This window comes from Phoxinus phoxinus (genome assembly GCF_949152265.1).
Source record: "Phoxinus phoxinus genome assembly, chromosome: 1".
Taxonomy (NCBI): Eukaryota; Metazoa; Chordata; class Actinopteri; order Cypriniformes; family Leuciscidae; genus Phoxinus; species Phoxinus phoxinus.
The window spans coordinates 28,875,756-28,890,158 of NC_136876.1; the positions used below are offsets into that span (position 1 = coordinate 28,875,756).

Here is a 14,403-nt window from a genome sequence, read left to right on the forward strand (position 1 = left end):
TTCACCCCCCTGTTGACGGACAGTCTATCGGTAGACATGCGTCGGTGACACGGTTCCTCAAGGGAGCTAGGAGATTATGCCCTGCACGGCCGCCTTCGGTGCCGCCGTGGGATTTAGCTTTGGTCTTGGAGGCTTTGTCACGACCGCCTTTCGAGCCCTTAGCCTCGATTGCCATTAAAGAGCTATCGGTTAAAACGGCACTGCTTCTCGCTCTCGCTTCGGCGAAGCGGTTTGGGGATTTACAGGCTTTCTCTGTAAGTGAAGATTGTATTCGCTTTGGACCGGGAAACTGTAATGTAACTCTCAGACCGAGGCCGGGTTACGTTCCTAAGTCGCTCAATACCCCGTTCAGAGCGCAGATCGTTTCACTGCCTGCCCTGTCCGCGGAGCCTTCATCCTCTCAGGGATCGGATGCTCAAGGTTCTGTTTGCCCAGTCAGAGCGCTCCGGGAATACATTTCTCGCTCGGCCGCTTTTCGACAATCCGACCAGCTGTTTGTGTGCTTTGGTGGGTGCAACAAAGGACAGGGGGTCTCTAAACAGAGGCTTGCTCACTGGATTGTGGACGCTATTGTTTTGGCTTATGATTGCCTGGGGCAGGACTGCCCCCTTAACGTGAAAGCCCATTCTACCAGGGCGATCGCTTCCTCATGGGCATGGACTAAGGGTATGTCTATCCAGGATTTATGCCTTGCAGCTGGCTGGTCTTCTCAGAACACGTTTGCCAGGTTTTACAAGTTGGATTTGCCCTCCGTAGCGTCTCGGGTGCTTTCAGTGAGTTGATTTTTTATAGCATTGGATGAGCTGCTCTGCGTTTTTGCTCATGAGTTTTTCTATGTGCTATTGTGTATGTTTTGCAGTGAAATTTGAAATTGCAGTGACAGATTTGAGAAGTTGCAAGTGTCTAACTGACCTATGGCTAAGCCACGCCCCCTCCACTCACTCGGACAAACAGTCAACATTCGGTGACAGGCGCTATGGCAGCTGTAACAGTAGTAGACATTTCACAGGAGGCAATTGATGATTTTTGGAGACAAAAAGATTATATATCACCTCGAAGTCACCAAAAGAGCCTTAACTATGCATTGGAGCCAAGGGTTATATTAAAGGGCATATTGCAGGTTTTTTTTTTTTCAGAATTAATATATAACCTTGTATGAAAATACCATATGAAGAGTAAATGCATGATTAAAAATTGTTTTGCCAGACATAAGGGCACAAATTTAGTAGAAAACGTGACAGTTTCCTTGACCGTGTTAAAAAAACGCTTTTTTTTCACCATCGCGTCATATTACGTCGCATGGGGGAGTCGTTTGCCGGGCGCTGCGTTCGCTCAGTGCAGAATAGGCTGGTATTATGTTGAAGCGGTCGTGATTCAGTGTGTTTTCGGTGGTTATTGTATTTCAATTAATAATTATCGTGATAAATGACTGTGAATTATGGCCTGTCAGGACATCGAGTCCACAGGTTTCCGAACAAGATAAAGGACGGTGCTATCTTCCGTGTTTGTGTGCGTTTTGTGCAGGGTAAGAGACGGCCTTCGCTTCTGCGTCTGCTTTTAGCGTTCACTATAGACTGCATGATTATAATCCCGGCGATATGATGAATTGACGTTACGTTATATGATGACGCCGATATGTGCACACTGTCCCGGCTCCTTCATCGGGTCGCCCGGTCCGCCGTCAGCATGTGGGTCGGCCACCGGTGGGAAACATGACGCTCACGGATCCGTCAGAGATCACTTATTGTACATTTGTTTTACAAAATGTGCCTTGTCTTAATTTAATCCATTAACGTATCCTCCATAAACTTGTAATGTCTTGCAAGTCTGCAGCCGACACTTATTATTATTATTATATAATATATTATGTTCATTTTCAATCTGTACTCTGAATTTTAATGTTTGTGTTGGCTGTTTCTACATATAAATTTTTTATACAGTAAGAAAGTTGTGATTGTGATTATTTTTTTAATCATTATCACCAAGTGGGGTCATTCAAAACCTTTATAATGTCCCTCTTTCTCTGGAAACTGTCTCCTAATGGCTGACACACACATGCTATTGCCTGACACATAATTACAATATTGTGATCTGAGCATAGTGTTATACATATCGTCGGCTAACGTGAATACATCTATAAGCTAACACTGTTCTCTCATCGAGACCCGACTCCTGCCCTGTTCTCCTCACACCACAGCTCAATGCGTCTCCTCTGACCGATGTTTTGTCTAATCCTGACCTGTTTACTCTCTTGGCTTCATATCAGGCACATAATTATAAGGCTGAGGTCTGTCATACGAGTAAACATTTAGGCTACAATTTCCTCAGCGTCCGAACTGTCATTGCGATCCATTGCTTTCCTATTGTTTACTTTGACCGCTCTCCCCCATGCAACGTAACTTCCGGTTTGGCGGTTTTCAAATGCGGAAGTAAAATTTTCTCACAAAAATGACTCCAGAAGCCTAAATAGCGTTTTATAAGTATATGTTTATATTTAAATCTAGTTCCTACATTATTGTTCTATACATTGGCGCACTGGGTACTCTAACCTGCAATATGCCCTTTAATAATTTTATTGTTGAGAAGGTCGATGAAAAGCTCCAGGCAAAAATGTACAGGTTACAGTGTAAACGTGATAAACTGCAAAAAAACAAACAAAACAAAAAACACAGTTCCCCAGTTGTTTTGGTAGAAATTTGTCCAAAATGTTGTGCTTCAATATGTAATTAATGGTTCATGATCAAATTAAATATGTACAGGTCTAAGTTGCATACGTTTCCAGGACAAGCCTTTTTACCATCTTAACCTAGAGTAGCCTACCTCTCCGTTAGTTTGGTGCTAGAGTATTTACATGAATCATTCAGCACAACATTGCTAACATTTGTTATATTTACAAATACGTTAATGAAGCTAAGTGACATGATGTACAACGCAGCTAGAAGCTAACGTTAACGTTTTCTGTTAGGATAACGTTAGCCTAACGTTACGTTTGAGATGTTAAAGATAACGTTCAAATACGTTGTTGACTTTCCTTAGAACAGATGTAGACATCCTTGTTTAATTTATCCACGTTTAGTTGGTGTTGTGGTCTACCGCATAACTTAATCCAGAGCAGACACTTATCTCGGTTGAGATGTGGCTTGGGAAAGGGTAAAAAATACACACCGTCACCCAGCCTCTCGGGATACCTAGTGTCGGAGTTGTGTGTACCCGATGCACACCGTTTGACCTTAAAATTACAAGAAAAAACATATAAAAACGAATGAAAACTGACTAACTGCACATTTGTGACTACTTGTCTCCAGCTTCAAATTCAGATAACAGGTTTGTGACTGTTGTCTGTGAGTGCAAATTTTAACATTCAACTTCAGAATTTTATTTTACAGGGTTTCACATCGGAGCTGTGAGTGTAAATGTTCACGTACAGGTACGAATATTTATTGTACACGTTCTCAAAATCACATCTACGTGCTCTCGAGTTTTGCTACTCTTTTACCTTCATAGACGCTTGCATGTTTCAAAACACTTGTGGTGTGGTGCATCGCGTTCTTTGTGTGTCGTGTTCTAATAATAATTAGATCATTAGTAATTATAATTATATCCTAATAAGGAATTCTAAAGTAGCAATTGCCAGCTCTGTAATTACTCGGCCCAGAAGGAATCTTATGTTTTCCCACATGTTCTGTGGTGATTTTGCAGGAAACTTATGAATTATGCTTGTAAACATGTTAGAATATGAGCTGAGAGTACTAAAGACACAAACTATTTAGCCACAAAATGTAAAAAAAAAGAATGTGTGTAAAAACATTCCCAGTTGTGAATTGTGAATGCTCCAATGATCGTGGTTTGGCCTAGTAATCAACCAAACTCAAGGAAAAATGTGTCATGCAGTCTTATCAGTGACCCAACTGACAAATTTAGGATGACTTTTAAGTGCAACAAAGGTTTTTAACTCAAGTCTTGCCACCAACTTCAAATAAAAAAGCACACAGAGAAAACCTTGCAGTCTTTCCATTACTGTCACGTGCTAGAAACATTCATGTTTTCCTGAGTGACTAACACACATGTACACAGATCATCAGTTTTAAGATATTTTCTTTCAAACATGCACACATTCAATTGAATTATTTAAAAGCAACAAGATTATATTTCAGCAATTATATGTCATTCCACCTCTCTCTCCCTCCTTCCCTCCACATTTATATCAAGTCTCTGTGTTGTGTTTTGATATCTAACGTTGTTAAACATCAGTTGCATGCCTTTCTAAGGTCATGAAAATAATGAATGTTTTTGCTGGAAAATAATACTGCACAGTGCTGCATAGACAACTATTCACACAAGAAAGATAAAAACTATCTTCATAACCTCTTTGGAAAGCAGTATTGCACAAAATATTTGTTGTTGCAATATCTGTGTTTCTCTCACATTACAGAATATTAAAAGCTAAAATGCAACAAACTATTTCTATAAATAATTGTAATTGATTACAAACCCAAAGTTATACCTAGGTAAACAGTTTTTTAGTTAGGTTTGGGTTGGTTATTAAAGGTGCCTTGTGTAATATTAAGGAGGATCTGTTGACAGAAATGCAATATCATATACATAACTATGTTTTCAGTGGTGTATAAAGACCTTACTTAATGAACCGTTATGTTTTTATTACTTTAGAATGAACCATTTCGATCTACATACACCACGGGTCCCCTTACATTGAATTGTGCCGACATGTTTCTACAGTATAGCCTTAAACAGACAAATGCGTTTCGTCACTATGTTGTTCTTCGTGCAAAGAAGCAAGCTAGTCAGCGAATAAAACACTGACACAATGATGAACAAGTAACAATAATATTTGCGATAACATCGTTTTACTGAACAATTAAGTAAACCTAATTTCTTAATTTATCTTTGTAAAGAAACCTCATTGCTTAACTGGCTACTCTGCTGTCTCAGATGATGACATTTTTTCCTGTCGGCCACCGTCCGTAACTTCTGTTGGTTGCAACCCGCAACCTCACCACTAGATGACACTAAAAATTACACAGTGCAACTTTAAGTGACAATTATTTATAAAAAATATTTTGTTTCATTTGACCAAAATTTGTATTTTATGTGCAACCACTCTCTGTGCACAGAGACAGTGATGTTTCAGCCATACTCAGGATGTAGCGTCATCCATCTGTGCAAGCTGTAAGAATGCATCTGTGTCTACTCATTCAGAGAGGGTATACAAAGAGAGCGAGCATTATGGGGATGAGTTTGGTCTTATAGTTTGACAGTATTGGTCAACTTGTGCCACATAATTTTAGTTTCAGACTGAGTTGAGCCTTCAACTTAATGCCTGTGTAGCTCTGCTACCTATTACTTAACAATGTTTAAAAAACATTCTCAGACTTTAACTTTGTGTTCTTCTTCCTTGACACAGAGGGAATGAGGATACTCCATATAATATACTCCATGAGATGCCCTACCCAAAGACCAAAGCTGCAGCTGAGAAAATGGTGCTGGGAGCCAATGGCACAAAGGTACAACAATCACACACCGATTTAGAAATTTTCTATTTTTGAAAAGTCACAATCAACATTTACAAACACACTGGTTAAAAACAGGAAACAGGCACTGATAAATGTTCCTATTTTTAATTTACATGTAGGAAGTTACACGACAACAATGTGCTAAAATGGACAAGTTTTTTCTTTGTACAGATGACAACGTTATCAAAACGATCCCCGTTCACACGGATCTGTGAAAACGACTAATAACTGTATTCTGCATGCCAGACGTAGTTGGCGATGTCACTTTGTAAAGAAAGTCGAGCGCACATGCTTATAGACGAATTACATAATCTATCATTTTTTTGTTCTGATTTTCATTTTAAAGATTGTTTATCTTGATAATACTGTAATAAATCTGGGTAAATTTCATCTTCACAAAGCCAGAACCATTCACTGTAATGCCAATTTTAGAATGTGCTCCTCTGATATAAAGTCCCTTTTTTGCTTCCTCCATGAAAAATAAAAGGTTCTTTACAAAAATGTTTTAATGTCAAAATGTTATACTGTTAAATGTTATGATGTCCGTATGCCCCCCCCCCCCTTTTTTTTCTGTTAATATCTGTATCCTTTCATTTGCAACAAAAAAAGCCTATATACTAAACCCATAATAGCCTGCGCATGTGCATGACGTCACTGTTTTCACAGATTCACTTTTTTGTAGTTTACATGGAGGGTGATAAGGATGTCGTTTTCAAAAACTTGCACCTTGAAACCTGTTTTCAGGCCATTGTTGGGTTTTTAGTGGAAAGCAGTGTCATGTAAACAGCCCCTTAGATTAAATTGCTCTCAACCAAGCTCACATTTTGTTTTGAACTACATTATTTACATGCATTTTGAGGCATATACTGCACGTTTGCAGTTTTATCAACTTTTCTGCAAGTAATTAATGCCATTTAAAAAAATAATGATTGTATTATTTTTTTACGTAAGTTTTCTACTTAGTACTTGCATATATTATATTCAGGAGGGATGTACAAAATATCACCCAAAACTATTAAAACACTTTTGTTTCTCAATCACATTCTAGTTGCTATTTTCCAACTTTGCACAATACTGCACCCTCCCAAACCCAAGGGAAACAAACATCACATAGCAACTCAATCTGGAATCCTTAAATCACTATGTATGTTTTGTTATCGTCACACCTTTGCTTGTAATGGAAAGATAATTTGCTTGCTTTTCTGCTGCATAAAATTATTGATTTCTTTCTCTCTGCTTTCTCCCACTCTCCATGATTAGGTAAAGGGAGGGAATATTCTCTACACATGCTGTCTGCGGCCAACAGGCATCTATGGGGAACAACACCAGCTCATGAAGGACTTCTACCAGAACGGGGTCCGTACAGGTGGTTGGGTGATCAGGGGAGTTCCACGGGACACGGAGCACGGACGGGTCTATGCAGGTTAACCAACAGACTCTTGCTTCTGTGTGTGATGATTCAGATTTACCATAAACATGATGTCACTTTTTTTACTCTCCCTTTTTTCTGAATCTGAGCAAATCTGTCTGTCACAGAACAGGTCATAGTCTAAGAGGGATTTGCAAACATTGTGATGCCACAGATTCACAATTATGGTGATCCCCTTCCTAAAAACTTGTGTGTAAAGACACATTTATACTGTGAAAAATAAACAAGTCTTAAATATTGCCTGGAAAATAGCAGTATTAATGATAATATTTATCTTTTTGTAGCCATTAGATTACTTTTAGTTAGATAAACCTCAAGCATAAACCATCAGTAAAACAAGCCATGGCTTTCAGTGGAATCAGTTAACTGTGATAAATCTCGTGATTTTTGTCCAGTCTTTAGAAAGTAGAATGAAATAATATCTATTTTAGTACATTTTATTTTGTTTGATATAATTTATTTATTTATTTTAGACTATTTTTCTCCCAACTTTTTTGTGTTCCCCCTAGAACTCTTGACTTTATTAAATGAGTAGGAACAATCCCAGCACATACATAGAATGTGACTGTATCTGTGCTGTTTATATTGCACGCAGGTAACGTGGCCTGGATGCACCTGCTAGCAGCACGTGCGCTGCGGGAACATCCCGATCGGCTGGGTGGGGAGTTTTATTTCTGCTACGATGACTCTCCATACAAGAGCTACGAAGACTTCAACATGCAGTTCCTGTCGACCTTCAACTTTCGCCCGTTGCAGGTGCCAGTGTGGGTGCTGTGGTTCATAGCGTGGATGAATGACCTGATGCGCTGGCTCCTCAAGCCGTTCTACAACCACACACCACTGCTCAATGGATACACACTCGCTGTGGCCTGCACATCCTTCACTGTCTGCACAGACAAAGCGTTTCGTCACTTTCAGTACCGACCGCTCTACAGCTGGGAGCAGTGCCTGGCCCGTACGCAGAGCTGGGTCAACACGTTCCCTTTAGAAACCAGCACTAAGGACACCTAACAGCTGCTTTAAAGGATTAGTTCCCTTTTAAAATGAAAATTCTGTCATCATATACTCACCCTTAAGTTGTTTCAAACCTGTATGAATTTCTTTCCTCTGCTGAACACAAAGGAAGATATTCAGAAGAATGTCAGTAACCAAACAGTTTTTGGTTCCCATTGACTACCATAGTAGGAAAAAAATATACTATGGTAGTCAATGGGAACCAAAAACTGTCTGGTTACTGACATTCTTCTAAATATCTTCCTTTGTGTTCAGCAGAGGAAAGAAATTCATACAGGTTTGAAACAACTTAAGGGTGAGTATATGATGACAGAATTTTCATTTTAAAAGTGAACTAATCCTTTAATATCATGAGGACAGTTTTATGATGATCTCTCATCTAATGATGTACGGGAGTATTTAGTATGTGCTTTGCATTAAGTACGCTTAAATAGAGCACCTCTTAACCATATAAGCACAGTTATGATGATCTATCATACATTTAGATGAATGAAAAGTAATTATTGACATTATTATTAACAGCTGGTATAAACTTTACAATACAAGCACATGCATGCAAAATGCACAGCTGAAGTTATTTTGATAGTAATCTGGCAATGCATAAACATGTATTCTGTTGATCTAATAGCTGAAGTACAAGTCTTTGAGCTGAATAGACTTAATGGATCAAATATAAAGTGTTATACAATCCACCACATATACTTGTATATTTATTAATTTCTTTGTTCTATTTTGTTACCACTATATGTTTACCTTTTACAGACAATTATGTGTGAGCACAAGCTTTTAATTATTTGATGTTCCATTGCTGTAAATATTTAATTGTTTATATGAAACAATATAAATTCTCAGTTCAGAGAAATAATTCACAGCAAATTAAACTATTCTACACAAGCACTATGGTTTTCGAATGATTTTTATTTTAATTATGCACATATAGTTCTGGTAAATATATGGAAAATGAATACATTGATTGTATTGTTTCTCTACTCACCATTAGGATACTTAAATGTATAAGTTTGAAGAAAAAATAAACTATGGCTGTCAATAGAATAAATATTTTTATTCCGTCCAGTCTTTACAAAGCAGAAGGAGTCTAGAATAATTAATTAGGGCCCAAGCCTTGAAAAGGCGAAGGCCCTATTGTTTTCCTTCGGATTATTATTATTATTATTATTATTATTATTATTTTTCTTACGACTATTCGGTCACTTTTGGGTCTCTTAACGTGCTCAAAAACTCTTGAAACTTTGCACACGGGTCAGAACCCGCGGCCATTAGGGACGGGCTGAAGTTGGGACCCGGGCGTGGCAGGGGGGCTCGACAGCGCCCCCTGGAACGGGGTCCGAAAACTTGGTCCATAAATCAAACACGCTTGCATGTAATAATATGAAAATCGATATACTTATAGATCTCATCGGTTCATATATCCTTCGTGCTTTTACTTTTTACGCCAGCCCAACAGGAAGTCGGCTATTTAGGGTAGTTTAAAAACGCATGTTCTGGCATTTGAAATACTCCTCCTAGAAAATACAACCAATCGCCACGAAACTCGGTGTGCATGAAGTAAAGACATTGAGGATGAAAAATTGCCAGGGGATTTTTGATATCTCGAACGGTTTGGCCGTGGCGAGGAAACAAATTTATGGCGAATATTGGAAACAGGAAGTGTGTTATAACATCCTCATACATTAACTGATCTTGATGAAACTTCAGCAGTGTGTTCGCTGTAAGAGGCCGATCACATGGATGTGACTATTGTGAGTCAAACTTATAGCGCCACCAACTGGCAGCAGGAAGTGTGTCACTTTCAAAATGCTTTAAAATCACCCTCTTATTTTTACCCGATTTGCTTCAAACTTTATGTGTATAATGTAAACACACGGCAGATGTAGACCTGTGAAAGGATTATTGATATCTTAAATACTGTTGCCATGGCAACGCAGCAAACTTTAATATTCTTTTTTAAAGTTTTTGAGACTCTTAGCATGCTTGAAATTGCATGAAACTCGACAGACACTTTACATTTATTGCCTAGTACACTTGTGCAACGTTTCAGAAACGGGCGTGGTGAGGGGCTCAGTAGCGCCACCTTTAGTCAAAAATGGGGTATTAGTTTTACCTACAGTAACAAAAATCGGTATTTATATTTTTCTCCCCGAGCCGGACAACTTTCTAATTTACACTCATTAGCTCCGACCAACAGGAAGTCAGATATTTTGGTTTGAATGTGATTTGATGGGAATTTTGCCAGTCTCTCTCAGTGTCTGTGTGTGTGAGAGAGGAGGGGGGCTTTATTTTAACCCTTTCTCTGCTGTGTGGGACTTCTCGGGCACTTTTGGGGCCCTTAACGTGCTCGAAAACTCTTGAAACTTTGCACACAGGTCAGAACCTGCGGCCATCAGGGCGGGGCTGAAGCTGGTACCCGGGCGTGGCAGGGGGGCTCAACAGCGCCCCCTTTAACGGGGTCCGAAAACTTGGTCCCTATATCAAACTGAATATTGCATGAATTAGTATGAAACTCGGTACACATATAGATCTCATCGGGCCGAACAACTTTCGTGCTCTAAGTTTTACGCCAGCCCAACAGGAAGTCGGCTATTATGGGTTGTATGAAAACGCACGCCCCTGGAATTTTATATACTCCTCCAAGAAATTTAATTTGATCTTCACCAAACTCGGTCAGCATGAATAATATTGCTAATATATAATATATAATATATAATAATATATACAGCTAAATTGCGGAACGGCTTTTTGATATCTCGAACGGTTTGGCCGTGGCGAGGAAACGAATTTATGGCGAGAAAAGAGAAACACGATGTGTTATAACGTCTTCATACATTAACTGATCTTGATGAAACTTCAGTAGTGTGTTTTTTGTAAGAGGCCGATCACATGGATGTAACTAATGTGAGTCAAAGTTATAGCGCCACCAACTGGCAGCAGGAAGTGTGTTACTTTTGACAAAAGTGGGGGGGTTAGTTTTACCTACAGTCACAAAACTTGGTATGTATATTGTGCACATCGAGCCGGACAACTTTCTGATTTACAGTCATTAGCTCCGACCAACAGGAAGTCAGATATTTTGGTTTGAATGTGGTTTTGTCTCTCTCTGCCTCTCTCTGACAGAGTTCCCCCAGCCATTCTGTGTGTGTGTGTGTGTGTGTGTGTGTGTGTGTCTGTGTGGGGAGGGGAGGGAGGGCACACACACACACATAGACAGCCCCCCCTGTGTGTGTCTGTGTGGGGAGGGGAGGGAGGGCACACACACAGACAGCCCCCCCTGTCTGTCTGTGTGTGTGGGGAGGGGAGCAGAAAGACTATGAACAATTGTGCCATCTAGTGTTTTATACTATCTATAAATGTGTTTTTTATTTTAAACAAGTGTTTTAAAGTACACTAATTTCAATTAATTCTATGCTGCATTTTTATGTATATTTAAACATTATCAAAGTTAGGATGTCATTTTTTTAGTTTCAAAAGTTATCTGTCTCTGTCTCCCTTTGGCTGTCATTACCCTCCCCTCACTCCCACAGTCTCACTTATTTCTTTCTGTATCAAATAATATTACCATAAACAAAAAGTTTGAGTTTCTTTTTCAATCAATGTATTATGTGTAACTTAAAAATAAGCAGATTAAACAGATATGTTTGAGGGCAAGACATGAAAACGATGAAATATAATATAGTATTAGTAAAAGAGTGCAGTATAGGGTAGGATGAATCAGATAAATAACATATTTTGTTAAAAAAACATTTGGTTAAATAAAATCGAGTGATACATAGGGCTATATTGCCCTCTCGACAGTCAAAGCGGGTTACGTTATTGCCCGTCGTGCACAGGAACCCGAAAGGCAACGGGGTGGCGGCTTTATATATATATATATATATATATATATATAAATATAGCTGCAAGCAGCGATGGAGGGCCCAAGCCGGTGGCACCGCCACCCTGGTGCCTTTAGTTACACTAAAGGCACCGGGGTGGCGGTGCCACCGGCTTGGGCCCGTAATCGCTGCTTGCAGCTATATTTTATATTATTATTTATTTTGTCATTTACATTTCTACACAATTTATCTGAGAAATGTTCCAACCCCCCCTTCTAGCAAGCTTGGCTTTATTAAATTAATTAAATGGAAGTACAAACTTAGTTTATATTTGCTTCATGATTTTAAAATGGCTATAATTAAGAAGTTAAATCACTTGTTAATGTTACTATATACAGCTAAATGGCAGTAAAGACTTCCAGACTCTTTTTCCCCTTAAAGAATCATTACAGTGACTCACAATAACCACCCGCATCCTCCAGGAAACTCAGATGTTCCATCTCTGTCTGCACAAGAAATACCAGATGATTTTACCAGAAGGGTTTCCACATCAGCTTCTATTGTTATAGTGGTATGATAGGAATCGTTTTGCATATCCATATAGACATGAAAGTAGACTCTGTCAAGAAAGAAATGCATTGTGTTTGTGTGTGTGTGTGTGAGTGTGTCGGTAAACCCTACAAAGATGGCAATAAATCTTTGTCCTTGTGGGGACATTTTTTGGTCCCCATGAGGAAAACAACTTGTAGATCATACGCTTTTCTGTGATGTGTAGGGGTAGGGTTAGTGTAAGGGGAATAGAAGATACAGTTTACTGTATAAAAAATGTGTGTGTGAGTGAGTGAGTGAGAGAGAGAGTGCGTGCGTGCGTGCCTGCCTGCGTGCGTGTGTGTGTGTATGTGTGTGTGACTGGGTGTGTCTGTGTTCTTCCACAGAAAGAATAAATAAATTCATGCTGGTTATTTTCATTTTTGGGTGAACTTTCAGTGTGGTTAGAAACAGTGTGGTTAGAAACATTGAAAGAGCAGAAAAAAACACGAGGGTGTTCCTAACTGGCATCAGTTCAGGGGCATTCCCTTGTAATGAGTTGTAGACGGGAGTACCTCGTAACAGCTTCCATAGTGACCGTCACAATATTTATTCTTATATAATTGATGAACAGCTGAACAGCTGAAAATAATATGTTGATGAACAGCTAATTATCTGTGGTTTACCCCTGAGGGAATTGTGGTTAAACAAATAAAGATTAGCTACATTGCATGTACAAACTTTAGGACAACAGCGACATCTAGTGGTTAACATGAGACATGACCTCTTCGAACACGACCTCTATTTTAAGAATGACTTACCTATGGCATGATGATAAATCATAATGATACATCTGTGTATATACATTTTCTTTTTTAAATAGGAAGCATTATGTCAACGTCTATTATAAATCAATAATAATTTCTAACTATATATTCTCATAAATGACCCCTCTTCCTCTATTGCAGGGCTCTACAGTGCGAGTGTTTCACTCGCATTTGCGCCTAAAAATAGTTATGTGCGAACTTGAAAAATAATTTACGAGCACAGTGTGCGAGTGACGGGCTGTTCTCAATACACTGAACAACAGCGTGATGAAGCAAAGCATCCCATTGATTTCACATGGAACTGAGCAACATAGACAGTATATAATTAATATAAAAGAGCAAGAGGACGTGACAGCGTCGCGACTGCGCGATGTGAACACATAGACAGTATGTGTGAAAATAGCATGATGACGCGCTTAACTTTATGCAAATGAGAGCGACGATTCGCAACCAATAAGCCGATCACTGAAATAGTGTGGGAATGTGCGGGAACTGCTGGATTTTAAGTGAGAGAGTCAAGTGAGGTAAAAACTGGAAAGAAAATATTGGTACAATAGTTAAAAATTAAGAACGTAAGTTTTTATTTTAAGCGAAAAAGAGATGAGGAGAAAGAGGAATCAGGTGAGGGGGATATGGAACAGGGTGTCCGCGGAGTCTTAAAAAGTATTAAAAGTTGATCAATCCATTTTAGGAAAATTAAGGCCCTTAAAAGGTATTAAAAAGTCTTAATCCCGATTTTATGAGGTATTAAATTTTGTTCAAGCTTTGTCCAAAGAATTTTGACTCCAAAAAGTATGCACGAATATATTTATTTTCCTCCCCATTACTAATAAAAAACAACGTCGGTCAGTGAGATCAGATCGCCGCATACAGGAGGTGATGTCACATATTTTGCGAAACGCGCGGATAGGTGATGTTAAATAAAAAAAACTAAAACTATTAGGTGATGTGTCATCCTCTACATGGCACAAACAACTGTTTATTAAGTTAAAGGTTTGTTGCTGATTAGAACTTGAAGTAGGGCTGTGCGATATCTCTTGATCGCGGATGATAAATGTCTCCACGATCTGCTTTTGAAGAAACATCGTAGGATCGTGCATTCTATCAGTTTGCAGTTCTGGCGCCTCCGTCTCAACATAGGCTACTGTACAGCACGAGTCACGACGTATATCCACATGAAATGCAGAGGAACGGGACACTGTAGTTCATAACAATTAATTATTTGCATGTGCTTTAAAGCCTTC

General features: G+C 39.0%; 1 protein-coding gene across 3 annotated transcripts in view; it reads left to right on the forward strand.

Moving 5' to 3' along the window:
* hsd3b7 (hydroxy-delta-5-steroid dehydrogenase, 3 beta- and steroid delta-isomerase) overlaps positions 1-9,061 on the forward strand; it is a 28,388-nt gene extending 19,327 nt beyond the window's left edge. For 2 of the 3 annotated variants that reach the window (XM_079613927.1, XM_079613926.1), the window contains exons 5-7: positions 5,423-5,522; positions 6,792-6,954; positions 7,556-9,025. In XM_079613927.1, the coding sequence (XP_079470053.1) occupies positions 5,423-5,522; positions 6,792-6,954; positions 7,556-7,971 (679 nt within the window). In that variant the 3' untranslated portion in view covers positions 7,972-9,025. Of the gene's footprint in view, positions 1-5,422; positions 5,523-6,791; positions 6,955-7,555 lie in introns of all 3 variants that reach the window. The other variant, XR_013797830.1, reaches the window with a different exon arrangement.
* Positions 9,062-14,403: the final 5,342 nt, after the last annotated feature.